The sequence below is a fragment of the Schistocerca americana genome, chromosome 10 (genome assembly GCF_021461395.2).
Source record: "Schistocerca americana isolate TAMUIC-IGC-003095 chromosome 10, iqSchAmer2.1, whole genome shotgun sequence".
Lineage (NCBI taxonomy): Eukaryota > Metazoa > Arthropoda > Insecta > Orthoptera > Acrididae > Schistocerca > Schistocerca americana.
Window position 1 is genome coordinate 198,215,526 of NC_060128.1, and position 14,619 is coordinate 198,230,144.

The following is a 14,619-nucleotide window of genomic DNA, read 5'->3' on the forward strand; positions in this document are numbered from 1 at the left end:
GGCACGTGTGTCTCCACAAAACTGCTAACGAACTACTGCTTATCTTCGACAACGTGAGGTCTGCACACCCACGACCTCATTTGACTGTTCTTCCTCCTACACCCTACGACCCAGATCTCGCACCTTCCGACTTCTGTCTGTCTGCCCCGATGGAGGATGCGCACTGCGGGAAGCCGTATGCGGATGATGGGAAGGCTATTGATGCAGTGAGATGTCGGTTCGTACATCGGCTGGTAGAGTGATACCGTGAAGCCGTATGTGCCCTCCCAGTGATACAGTGTAGGGCCATCACACTGAATGGAGATTGTGATGAAAATTAGGGTTTTGTAGCCAAAAGAGCAGGAAATAATATGGTGTATAGGACATGTCAGAGTGTGGAAAGAAAGTTGGATGGGCAAATAAAAAATGAAGAGTTACTGAGAAGAGTGAGAGAGAAAAGACATTACTAGATGTAACAAAAAAAAAAAAAATGAAAAAGAAATTGAATGGGGCATATATTAAGAAAGAAAGATGGACTGATAAAAACAGTTTTACAAGGTTATGTAGAAGGGAAAAGGAAGAGAGGAAGGAAGAGATTTCAAATACTTGATGATTTGATAGACAGTACAACATACAGCAACCTTAAGATGGAAGCAATGGATTGAAGAAAATGGAGAGAACTGATGGTGATGGTGGTGGTGATGACGATGATGATGATGATGATGATGGTGATTATGATAGGAATCCTGTGTAAAACAAACCTGCTTTCAGAAAAAAAGGTGTTGCATTACTTATTGAACATCCTTTGTCTAATCTTATAACGATATTTGATTTAATAAAGTGTGTTTCTTGATTTTTTTTTTATTCCATGGGGCTCATATTCCTTTACGATTTCATTTTGCAAATTGCGTAAGGGACCATAAAACAAATTAATTTAACAAATAACTTTTCTATGTAGAGGAGGTGTTGAGCAGGAGATATTCACATTTAAAACTTGACTAAGCTGTTTGACGATGTCCTTCAGATATAGAAAAAAAGAAAGAAACACACACACACACACACACACACACACACCAGGTAGGGTTTGGGGAAGATGCTGTAGTGCCATGCACGGAGCTGGCAGGGAGAGGCATTCAGACGCCATGCTGAGAAATGGAGAAAGGACAATGTAGGTGGTGGAGGGACAGAAGGCGTACGTAGTGCTGCGGTGGCAGCAAGTGGAGAACAGGGACTAGTGAAGGCTGTAGGAATGAGAGAGATGTTGCAGGGAGAGGTCTCACCTGTGCAATTCAGAAAAGCTGGTATCGGAGGCAACAATCTGCACAGCACGGGCCACGAAGTGGTCGTCAAAGTTGAGCACGCTTTGCGCGTGGCATTCCGATTCGGTTGTCTCTCGACTGCAGTTTGAGAGTGACTGTTTGTGTGGACCGGGCTTGTTCAGGAGGTGGCTAGGTGAGCGCGAGTGCTCACGCCGACTCGCCGCCGGGTAGCGAGTGGTCTCGGTAAAATGCGCCGACCGGACATCACCGTGCAGCGCGGGGGACGTGCAAACTGTGTGCCGTCGTCAGAGGAATGACGTGTCGAATTCCCAATTGTTTTAAATGCAGGTGTATGTACTCGATGGCACAGTGCTTAAAGTGAAGTATAGCTCTTTTAAAATTGATGAAAAGCAGCATTGTTGCCAGGTTAGGAACTTCAAAGCGAAGGTCAGACACACCGGCACCAATTTATAACATCTCACTCCAGGATGCCTAGCTACAATTAGAAGTTACGGACCTACAGTGCGACAGGCAAGTTGACTGATAAATTTCGTAATAAAACAAGTCTTGTATACTCGTATACAAATTTCCTTCAGCTAAATTTCCACAACTTCAAAAGTTTGCAGCTACAATTGTGACATCATTAGGACCTACATATTTGTGGGAGCAACTTTTTTCCGCTGTGAATAGAATAAATCTACTTACAGAAGCTCACTGACAGACTTCTTTTTAGAGACTATTTTCGAATTTGCATGCTCAGAAAATGGTAACAGACATTGATGTTTTAGTGAAAAGCAAAATAAGTAGCATTTATTGACTTGCAGCGTTTCTGTTTTTAATGTGTGAATAAAATAATCACAAAATACATGTCGATGTCAACTGAAACTTCATCCAAAAATTACATTCGTCGTGAAGCTGCACCAGTCGTAACAGATATCGTGTTTCGTACTTAGCTGCCCCTTGTTCGTTGTCTTATCAATTAAAAGAAATGTGTGTTTGTTTCATTTCATTTCTCATCAGTTTCAGGAAATGAATTTGTCACAAAAGGCATTAATTAATTTCTCGTGTCGAGCTGCCTAGTTCAGATTCCTCCTCCCCTGCCCTCCCCATTCCGTTATTCCCCGTGAGCCGGCCGGTCGCTCACGTGAGGGAGAGCCAGCCAGATCATTGGACGGCTCTCATTTAGAATGATAGCTTATTAATGGTTGGGCCCGTGTAAAATGCAGCACACTGGTTGCAGCCAAGTTGATAAACCACACGGCTGCTTTCACAAGTAGCTCTACCTTTGGTGAGATAGTAAATGCCTGTGACAGAGCTGCAGGAAGTGGGAGGATGTATGGGAAAAGTCTCTCATCTGCATCTTTTACGGGAGTATAAACTGTGTGGCAAGCGGTTAGGAGCAGGGGCAAATAGGGACGGACAAGGATGTGCAGTAGAATACTTCTGCGATTGGGGTAAGGAGCCTAGTGGTGAAGGTATTTCTCATTTTGGATCACCGCGAGAGGTAGTCGAAACCGTGGTGGAGAATGTGATTCCGTTTCTCCAGTCCCAGGTGATACTGAGTCCAGAGGGGGTGCTCATTTCTGGCTGGTCAGAGGGTACTTGAGAAATGGAAAGTGTAGATGACTCCTGTATATATGAAAGGTAAAAGAACAGACCCGGAAAATTACAGACCAATATTCCTAACTTTGGTTTGCTGCAGAATTCTGGAACATATTCTGAGTTCAAAAGACCAAAGACCAAAAAGCGTAGACAAGCATCGCTTGTGTGAAACTCCACTTCCCATTTTCCCACATGATATACTGCATGCTACAGATGGAGATCAGCAGGCAGATTCTGTATTCCTAAATTTTTGAAAAGTATTTTACAGGGTACCCCACTGCACTGTATGAGCGTACGGAATAGGTTCCCAAATACGTGAGTGACACGAAGACTTGTTAAGTAATAGAAGCCAGTATGTTGTCCCTGACAGGGTGTATTGATCAAAGACAGCAGCACTGCTGTTATTTTCTGTACACATAAATAATCTGGTGCACAGGGTGGGCAGCAATCTGCAGCTGTTTTCTCGTGATGCTACGGTGTGTGGTAAGGTGCTGAAGTTGAGTGACTGAAGGAGAACACAAGGCAACATAGACAAACTTTTTGTTGGTCCGATCAATGGCAGCTGGCTCTAAATGTAGAAAAATCTAAGTTAATGTGGATGAGTACAAAAACAAACACGTAATGTTTGGTCGCAGCATTACTAGTATCCTGCTTGACAGCGTCAGGTCATTTAAATATTGGGTGTAATGTAGCAAAGCGATACGAAGTGGAACGTGGAGAGTCTTAGAAAAGTGTAGTCATTCGTAAAGGAGACTGTATTTAGGACACGAGAGTGACCTATTTGACATCAAGTCAAATTAAAGGGAGACATCGAAGCAATTCAGAGGCAGGCTGCTCGATTTGATACCGGTAAGTTTGAACGATAAACAAGTGCTACAGAGATGCTTTATTAACTCGAATGGGAATCCTTTGGGGGAAGGTGACTTTCTTTTTGAGGAACACTATTGAAAAAATTTAGGAAACCAGCATTGGAGCGGACTGCAGAATTATTCTACTGATGCCAACATAATTTTGTAAGGACCACGAAGGCCAGATATAAGAAATTAAGGCTCATACAGAGGAATATAGATAGTCATTTTCCCCTTGCTCTGTTTGTAAGTGGAACAGGAAAGGAAACAACTAGTGGTGATACAGGGTACACACTGTACAGTATGTATCTGTTTCTGCACAAGCTGATGGGAGGGATCTGTGACGTGCTGACTCTGGGTGGTTAGGCTCTATGGAAGGTTCTTCTAGGTATGAAATGGGTGGCAGCTGTTGAAGTGTCGGTATTGTTAACAATCAGTAGATCTGATACACGTAAAAGTAATGACGGAGCCACCGTGAAGTGGAGGTCGACGTTGATGAACGTGGGATTTTGGGCCGAGAAGGACAAGCCGAAGTAAACGGGAGAGAAGGTCTCGAAGTTCAGAAGAAACGTGGATAGGATGTCCTCATCCTCAGCCCAGATCGTGAAGATATCATCAGTCAATCTGAATCAGATGAGGGGTTTCAGATTCTTTGCAGGTAGGAAGAATGCCTCTGGTGGCCCACGAATAGGTTAGCACAGAATGCTGCCATGCCTGCGCCTGTGGCTGCACCGTGGATTTGTTTGTAGGTGATTCCTTTGAGGTAGAAGTAGTTGTGGGTGGGAATATAGTTGGTCATGACAGTGATAAGCAGAGTGCTAGGTGGTGGATGTGTGTTTTTAATCCTTTAAGTGGCCATGACGGAGATATCCATCCACACTCTGCTAATTCACAGTGGGTTCGATGGATACATCTGTCCACTGCGTTCTGTGGCTAGTAGGTAATGGGAATGACGAGTTATTAGCCTGCCGTTGAGACTGTGGTATTAGTTGAGCTTCATCCACTAGGTAGCAGCTCTTGTCAGGCAACACAGCATGTTATAGGCTAGTTATAACATTGTCCACTTGAGCGCGCGTCGACAGAATGTATCCGGTGAAGCAGCCACAAAAGCGCACCTTTTTCGTCTGGCTTTACCGCTGTGCTAGTGAGTGATCTTTTGCAGTGGCGAAAAGAAGTTGTTTATCAGATTCGGAGATCGAGCAGCTGATCTTAAAAAGTGACAATAATTTCAATGACAATTCTGAAAGTTTTCAAGATACTGATGTTGCTAGTTCAGTTCGTAATCAATATTTGTTCAGTAGTGGTAGTGGTACAGTTGTGCCTCTAAAACAATATTATGGGATGAGTTGTTTTATGTGTTTTGTGGATGATGCTTTGTGCACAATAATAGCTGAACAGACGAACTTATATGTCGAACATTTCCTAGCTTCTCATCCCAATGTAGCAGCACGCTCCAGGGTTCACAGTTGGCAGGATACTACATGTGACAAGGTAAAAACAATTATTGGAATGCTTGTACTTCAAGGAATTCTTCACAAACCAGACCACAATATGTACTTTTCAAAGAGAGAATCAATTTCCACGGCTTTCTTCAGGAAAGGAGTGAAAAGTGGTTACATCTTTTATTGAAATTCGTCCACTTTGCTGACAATACTTCATATGACCCACTAGGCACTATCAGCAGAAAACTATTCAAAACTCGCCCCATTATGGAGCATCTGCGGCATAAATTCAGGTCAGTATATGTACCAGAAAGGAACATCACCGTTGACGAATCGTTGTTGCTCTGGAACGGATGGCTTGGATGGAGGCAATATAGTCCATCAAAGCGTAGCACATTTGGCATCGAGTTGTACGAACTCTGTGTGAAAGCAGCTCCACGTATATTTGGGACTTTACTGTTTCCACTGGAAAGGAAACTGATTATGGTAGCCACTATCCAGACGAAAAAATAACCTCTCGAATTGTTTTGGAGCTCGGACACGATTTACTCGGGAAAGACCACTGCATTTATCTTGACAACTGGTACACCAGTCCAGAGTTGACGGACAAGCTAACCAGCAATAACACCGACGTTGTCGGCACAATGCGGCAAGACAGGAAGGGGTTCCCTGACTTTGTAAAAAAGGAAAAACTAAAGAAAGGGGAGTACATAACATGGTGCAGAGTCAAGCAGATGGTAATGAAATGGAAGGACGAAAGAGACGTCATTATGGTCAGCATCTCCCATGACGATACATTTTTAAATGTAAACTCTTAGAAGGGAGTCGTTAAAAAGCCACATGTCATATGGTCATATGGTGGGGCGTGGATAGGTGCGATTCTCAGTTACAAAGCTACCAGATGGTCAGGAACGTGCTGAAAAAATATTATCACAAGCTTTTCCACCATTTCTTGGACATTGCATGCTTCAATGCATACATTCTGTTCAAGAAGCATGGTGGCGAACAAAGAAGAATGAACTTCACGATTAGCCTTGGCGAACAGTTGACCATACCTTCACCACAACAAGGGACATCAGTAGGACGCCCACCTCGAACAACGAAAGCAACACTCCTTACAGCCAGGCATTTTCCATACCTTCTGCCGCCCACAACAAAGAAAAGACCAACAAGGAGGTGTGTGGTGTGCACAAGAAAAGACCTTCACAAAGGGACTTCGTACTGGTGTGCACAATGCGAAGTTTCCTTGTGTGCAGCACCTTGTTTTAAAATGTTTCACTCTGAAAACGACTTGTAATATTGTGATAATACAGTTTTTTTAACTCTGCAGTGTATTTTATTCATTTCCACCCAATATCAATTTAAATTCAACAATGAAAACATGAAGGAAAACTTTTATGCGGAGTACAGTACGCAGCACCACCGCGCATATTACCCAGCGTGGAAGAGATGCGTGTGCGCAAACTACTCACTTAATGGGTTAACTACTGGATAATACTGTAACATAATTGTATCAATGGAATTTCCTGGTGTCATATGGATCTGCTAATGTTGTGGTTCCCTGCTGACAGTCTTAATATTCCCTCTCTCCTTGTGTATTTATGCATAGGTGACATTGCTTTCTCAAGTCTTGTATTGCCTTTGTAGGTAATGGACTTTGCTGGTATGAACTGCAGTGAAGCACAGCAATGTGAGATAATTCCTTTATGACAGAAGTGGTCTTTAATGCCTTATTGCTTAATACCTTCCTTATTTGTGTTCTTTCTTTCGTCGACTTTGTGGATTGGTCATTGCTACTATAACAGAAGGAAAGAGACTTCTCAGAAAGACTTAATTTTTTTTCTGTAGGGGAAATATTACTCAACTAGTCTGCCAAAACAGTTGCTATTTGTTTTTGTGAAAAATTGTACATGTACAAGGTGTACAACTTTTCCGTTTTTTCCCCAACATTTGAGACTTTAATGAAACAAATTGGTTGCACGTGTATCATTCAAAGTATTTTCCATTGCCGGTCACTACTTTCTCCAATCTTTTCGGCAGTGTACAAATCCCACGTCGAAAAAATTGTTCATCTTTTGAAGTGGTCCACGAATCAATCCAATTTGTGACTTCTTCATGAGATCGGAAGTGTTGGTCAGCCAGGCCCTGCACCATTGATCTAAACAGGTGATAATCATTGATATAAACAGGTGGTAGTCAGAGGGAGCAATGTATAGAGAATATGGCGGGTGGGGTAGGACATCTCATTTTAACGTTTCCAAGTACGTTTTGACCTCTTTTGCAACGTGGGGTCGAGCGTTGTCGTGCTGCAATATCACTTTATGGTGCCTCTCACGGTATTGCAGCCATTTGTCTTTTAATGGTCTGCTCAAACGCATTAATAGCCTTCAATAACGAGCACCTGTGATTGTTTCACTTGGTTTTAACACCTCACAGTACACGACACCAAGCTGGTCCCACCAAATGCAGAGCATGATCTTGGAACCACGAATATTCGGTTTGGCCATTGATGTGGAAGCATGGCAGAGATATCTCAATGATTTTTTGCATTTAGGGCTATTGTAATAACCCCTTTTTCATCCCCAGTCACAGTGCGATGCAGAAATACCTTTCGTTTTTGCCTCTGAAGCAACTGTTCACAAACACACAAAGCAGCTGTTCACAAACACACCAACACCGTTCAACGTCTCTCAGTTTCAGCTCACACGGGACCCAAGTTCCTTCTTTCCGAATCACGCCCATAGCCTCGAGACGTTTTGAAATGACTTGCTGTGTCGCTCCCACTAATCGTGCCAGTTCTTCTCGAGTTTAACGCGAGTCTTCATTCGGCAATGTCTCCAATTCTGCATCTTTGGAAACATTCTCTCTTCCATCACTGTGCCATTCTGAGATGTTAAAATCACCATTCTTGAAGCGTTGAAACCACTCACGACACGTTCTTTCACTAATAATGTCCTTACTGTATGTACTCGAGAGCATTCGATGGGACTCAGCCGCTGTTTTCATCGTATCGAAACAAAACAGTAACACCGCCCACAAATTACGAGAATCAGGCTCGTAAACTGACATTTTGAATCGAGAACAACATTGTGATGCAGACACAAATTGATTAATGTTCGAATGAGCTTATGTTGACCGAGGTCCAAGCTAACTGCCTGACATCTGCGATCTGTTTCTTTCGACCACTACTTACTGTTGTCGCCACGTATTGGCAAACAGCAGAAGCAAAGTTGTACACTTTTTGTTATCCTCAGTTTTTTTATCTCATAAAATTTCAAATCATTTTGTGTGCAAATGTAGAACACTTTGTCTTAAATTCTTTTTCTCTGAATAAACTGTTCTGTATTACAGGCTATAAACCTCAGTGCAGGTAGTGACTCATCAGTGGCTGTACAACGTAGAGGTAGATCTATGTGTTTATAATGAACTACTTCTTTGCATCACTTAATGGAGGAGCTTCACAATGAAAACAGTATTTCATATTTATTTTTTCAGCAAATGTAATGACTTTCAGTCTGGTGAGCTTCTGAAACATCACATTGTGTGGCTCTGCCTTAGGTGAAAAATTTAAAAGAATTTTTTTTCGCCAACTGGATCCCAAAGCCTCTTTACATTTCTCGTGAATAGTTTCAGTTCTCTTCATTAGATCTTACGCCTCATGTATCACAAGCAATTTGATTATAAGGATTGTGAATTCTCTATCGCTATATCGAGGCTTGAAAAATCAATTGAGAAAGTATTACACTTACCTCCAAATGAAACAACAAAAGACTTATTTTCATGATTATAGTGAATCATAGTTATTGTAAATAAATTAAACCAAGTGAATACTCATATTTGAATGTCAACACTTAGACAGAGAAGATATTAGTGGCACCAGGAGTAACTTTTAACACTACATATAATTGTTGTACTTTGCTAATTCTCTCTCTCTCTCTCTCTCTCTCTCTCTCTCTCTCTCTCTCTCTCTCTTCTTCTCACTCTCTTTTTTATAGTTTCCAATCTCTTGTATGGGTGGGTGAGAAATCCTCTTATCCTTGTAACCACTGTTCAGCATCAAATGTTATTATGCAGGTTGATGGCTATGTTATTTCTTATTTATTGTTGAAATTCAGGTATACATGTTTTCACAGTCGCAATCGAGCTTTAATTTGCAGAAACATGTGACAGAGTCTCTGCTTCGATTGAACAGTCTCCTGTGTTGTCGACATGCTCCTCAGTCGATACTAGGGGGTACGGGGACTTTTGACCCACCCTGTATGTCAAATGTAAATGATTTTGTGCAGCCTTACACTGTGAGCACAACACTCGATGTTTTCAGGTTTCCAAGGCAAGGAGAGGCGGACTGCGGACAAAGTGCTGCTCACTGCCTTCGAGCTACGCAGTGACCCTAGCAGCCGGCTCATCCAATCGTCCACGTGAGTGCTCTGCTTGCCCACCTGCTTGCTTACTGCACACTGTCTGTCAGTCTGTCACGTTGTGCGCGGCACACGTGCAGCGATCGTGGGTCCGGCGAGGCTATGTTGCTGGTTTACAACATTGCACATACGTGATAATTTAAAAACCGTTTTTACTCAATAATGGTAGTATAAGATTGCATTAATTGACAATTAAACATGACTGAAATCTTCCTTTGAGGTTCAATATCTTTCCCTTCTTCCTCTTGCAGTGGCAGCCTATCTGCTTTCACTGTTCAGTATCTGTGATGAAAACCTTTAAAACTGTGAATCGCTGTCCTATAATTTGTTAGGGATGGGATGTCTCTTTTGTTCAATCTGTGCTGTTCAAACTCCTTCCTCTCTTCCCTGAAACATTTGCAGGGAACTCTCGGTCTACTGTCAAATAGCTTAGAAATTTGTTATGTCAGCCTCTTGTCGTCCATCCTAAACGGGTGTCCGTAATATTTTAGCCTCCTTTTTTAGTAATTTACTTCATTAATTTTTCATTCCCTAGTACAGATATTCCCTTTGTCACAATCTGTACTGCCCATCCACAACCTTTAGACTTATTGTATGGAGTAGGATTGATTGTTCTCTTGATAATTTCAGTTGTTCGTAAAAATATTTTAAGAAGTCTGACATCAGTCTTCATTGTCTAAAATATGATAAACCTCTTCCCAGAATGAAATTCCTAGGTACTCTGCGAAACAAAAATTGAAACTCTCACACATTTCAAAAAGTTTGCCTTTATTTGACTAAGAGAAATGAGCTGATAAATGTGCCCAGAAAAAAATTCTTAGAACATTCTGAAAGTTTACAGTAACATAGAATGCATATTTTATTGTGCAAATGTTAAAGTCTTTTGAGATAAAAATTAAAAACTGTTAGTGGTGAAATTACTTTGGTTGTGTAATAAAAAAAAGTGATCCCTTATAAATTAATATTTTGTAGAGCCTCATAGCAATAAAACCGTTAAGAAAATAAACACACTGAATTTGGTAACATGCAACATACCATTATGCTTTCCAATGCAGTTTTTTTACTCACTGCATTCTTCCCAACTCTTATTTATTTTACACTAATGGAAATGTGTCGGACACTATCCTACATCAGAACTGTAACAGAAAATTGTAATGTCCGACGTAGTCCACGGTAGATCTGGAAAGTTAATTTTATCGTGCCACCTGGAAAAACAGTTTATTTGCATGTTTAACATTTCTCAACAATTTTGAGCAACTGACAAGTAGCAGTGCAAACTTGCTGAATATTAGAATGACATTGAGCCATTCACCAAATTAAATGTTCTTTACTGTCTCAGAATTTTGTGAGTGCTAAGAAAGACTTCATCTTTCCATAGAAGTCTTTATTTAAGCCAGAAACCAAAAGTTTTGTTAATGGAATAGCCAACACAATTATGTAGAACCAAAAGTACCTGACTTGTAAAATGAGCTCAGTAGTTTGTAAGCTGAGGATATTGGAGGGAAAAGGAGATTTTAGGACTTCGGGTGAATAGCAAAACCTGTCACTTGGATCCCTACGCACCTCTCCGACTGTGCACACGTGCATCGAATAAAAACTTCTAAGTAGATTTTGACGAAATTCTTTGTAGGCAACGGACTTTTGTTTTGTGACGATTGCTCCTTCGAAATAAAAGTTTTGCTTATTTGAAGTTTACGCACATGTAGTGGAAGTGTTGAGTTGCATACAATCTGAATTGGAGACGGTGAGGGTATGTTCAGCTGCTAATTATTCACATGCAAATGATACCACTGCTGTGCACATCGTACTGACAGAGCATACTATGTGCTTGTACCGAGAGGGGTACCACGGTGATTAGCATGCTGAGTCACATTCAGGAGCACAACAGCTCAAACCTGTGTCTGGCCAACCCGATTTAGATTTTTCACAATTTTCTTAAATCGCTTGAGGCAAATGGTGGGACGGTTCTTTTGAAAGGGCACGGCTGCTTTCCTTCTCCGTCCTTCCCTAATCTGAGATTGTGCTCCGTCTCTAATGACCACATTGTCGAAGGGACATTAAACACTAATGAAATTACGATGAAATCCAGACCGTTAGCTGCTTACGAACATTGATAAATATCGACGGGGACAGTCGAAAATGTGTGCCCCGACAGGAACTCGAACCCGGGATCTCCCGCTTATGTGGTGCTCTATCCGACTGAGCCACCGAGGACACGGAGGATAGTGTGACTGCAGGAACTTATCTCTGGCACGCTCCCCGTGAGACCCACACTTCCAGCTTACTGTCCACACACTACATTTGTAGTGCCCCTGCCCACTATACTCATTGCCCGCAACAGTCGATCTACCGATGCCCGTAAGAGTTTGAGCAGTGTGAGTGCATCCGCAATGAAGGAGATCATTGGCCGGTATGCCTTATCTGTATGAAGACGGTATTTGTTCTTTTGAACATGTCTGAAACAACAGATACCGTCTTCATATGTACGTAAACACTAATCTCTTCCTCGTCCTCCTACATGTTTGTCAGATTGACAAATGAATTGTAAAATGTAATTAGTTACATCAGTAACCAAAACTTGTAACCAAATAATAATGTAATCTCACAGCAGGTCCCACACCACTTTGCCAAAATTAGTGTAAGATTGATTTAATAGGAAGCACTTTCACTACGTGTGCATATAAGCCAGGTACTTCATGATGAGTTGATTTGTGAACCTTTCATATATATGTTTAAAGCTAACACAAAAACTGTGCAAAAACTATTGACAGAAAATGTCGTGACAGTTGAAAATGTGTAATAGACTGGGGCTCGAACCCGTATTTCCTTCTTACCCCTGAGAGAAGCCGTATTATGCATCAGACGACACGAGCACATCTCCGGGCTGACTCGGACTTATGTCATCACTCCTGTTTCTACCTGGAATTTCCAAACACTGCTACCTAAGGCACTCCCTAGGGTTGTACATACTTAGCGTTGTAACTAATAAAAAAGAACTGATGTGTGAGAAAGCACATGAAAATAGAAAGAAAAAGATTCCAGTAAATATTGGTTTGCAAATGAGCCATTTGTGAGGTACTCGTGAACTTGTAGTTATAAACCACCACAGACTACAGTGTGAAATGTTGTCCTAGTTACTAGAAATGTATTTGAAATGTAAACCTTTCCGGGTCCGCATCTAAATGGGCTTAGATTTCACCCGTTGGCCACAGTTGGAGAATACGGTACAATGACGATGTGATACAGTACATTTTGCTGCCAATTTAAACTAAACTCCTTTAGGACCCAACAGTACCAACAGACTGCCGTGTCATATTGAGCTGACAGACATCACTGGATGTGGATACGGGGAGGGGCACATTGTCAGCACACCACTCGTTGCCAATACAAGGTGATATTTAACATACCAATACGAGCCGAGACTTATAGTTCGAGTACGGGCCGTACGTCAGCTTCCGACATCACCTAACCTGAACCTGTGGATTTTTTTGTCGAGAATTATCTCGAAAGAGACGTATACAATACTGCAGTCCGTACAGTCACGGAATCAGAACAGCGAATTGTACAGTCGTGTCGACCGTTGTGAGGTAATCGGGGTGTGTGAAAGAATTTGTAATTTATTGCAGAGACAGGTCCATTATTGCCTTCAAATGCGAGGATGACATGTGGAACACCTCGTGTAACAGGTTTGTGTGTCCAGTAGGTGAAATTTGAGCCCAATTAAATGGAGACTTGATCCAAAAGTTTACATTTCAAATACATTTGTACTAAATTAGGACATTACTTCACACAGAAGTGAGTGGTGGCTGCTAACGATGTATACTTTCATACGTACCAGTTTTTTTCTACGTCCAGTCGTATTAATGTCAACACCCGTCAAAAGTCCAAATAACCACCTTTTGCAGCACAGACCACTGCGAGATGTGCAGGTGGAGAGTCAGTGAGGTTCCAGATGTGGAGCCGCACCAACTCCAATACCGTGGCCAGTTGTGCTACGTTTCTCTGTTCAGGATCTGTGGCACAGCCCGATCGAGTTGGTCCGACAGATGTTTCGTTACGTTTAAACCCAGGAAGTTTGACGGCCAGGGGAGTACAGTAAACTCACTCTCGTGCACTTCGAACCGCACACGTCGCACTGTGCTGCTGCCGGCAGTTGCCAGAATGACGAGATCACCCGGGGAATGCCACAAAACATTCCCCAGATCATTAAACATTCAGGGTGTTCTTTGACATTTCGTGCCGATGGCCGTCTGCCCGATGTATCGCAAAATATGATTCACCTCAAAGAGGCCACCTGTTGCCACGCATTGGACAACCAATTGTGGTATCAGTATGCAAATTCCACTTTTAGTCAATGACGAACAGCAGTCAGCACGAGTGCAGGAACCAGGTGCTTGCTGCAGAGGCCCTGACACGGCAACATTCGGTAAACTGTCGTCGAGGAGATGCTGTAGGTAATCCCTCGGTTCATCTAAGCGGTCAGTTGAGTCAACAGATGCACATCTGTTCTCCCATACACAATTCCACACCCTTGACACCTAAGGCCCACCGTCCACCACAGTCATCTCGAAAGTTTTGGACGGCCCCTTTTTGCCGTGCACTGTGTACTTTAACCGAGGCAGCACGTGAACGGTGTACCGACTTAGCTATTTCGGAAATGCTTCCACCCTTGGCCCAAAAATCAATGATATTGCCCTATTAGAATGTCTGACGAATCGCTCCGATCCTGCGTTACGACAACAAATGCACTGTTTTCCGTGCTCCCTGACATGTTTTATACACCCTGCACGTCTTGTGCTGCCACGTGCCACCTACGAGTGTTTATTGCATGTCGATGTTGAACATATGCGGTGGTCACATTAATGTGACTCCAGTGTATATAAAAATCCGCTCAGATAGAGTAATGGTTTGAGCAACTGCTCGAGATAAGCACGGAAAACGGTTCTGTTTCACAGTCTCACAGAATTTCCAAACGGTATGCACGGATATCGTTTCGTGTCGCTGCAACTTGAGAAATTTCATCCCTGTCAAACCATTTATTTCATTTCAGTGCATCTAATTCTCTTCGTGT

The 14,619-nt window shown here is 42.2% G+C and overlaps 1 protein-coding gene across 1 annotated transcript in view; it reads left to right on the forward strand.

Moving 5' to 3' along the window:
• The window catches only part of LOC124552388 (centaurin-gamma-1A), a 321,735-nt gene that overhangs the window by 251,682 nt on the left and 55,434 nt on the right, over positions 1-14,619 (forward strand). The window contains exon 11 of the mRNA XM_047126650.1: positions 9,452-9,548. Coding sequence (XP_046982606.1) covers positions 9,452-9,548 — 97 coding nt within the window. The remainder of the gene's footprint in view (positions 1-9,451; positions 9,549-14,619) is intronic.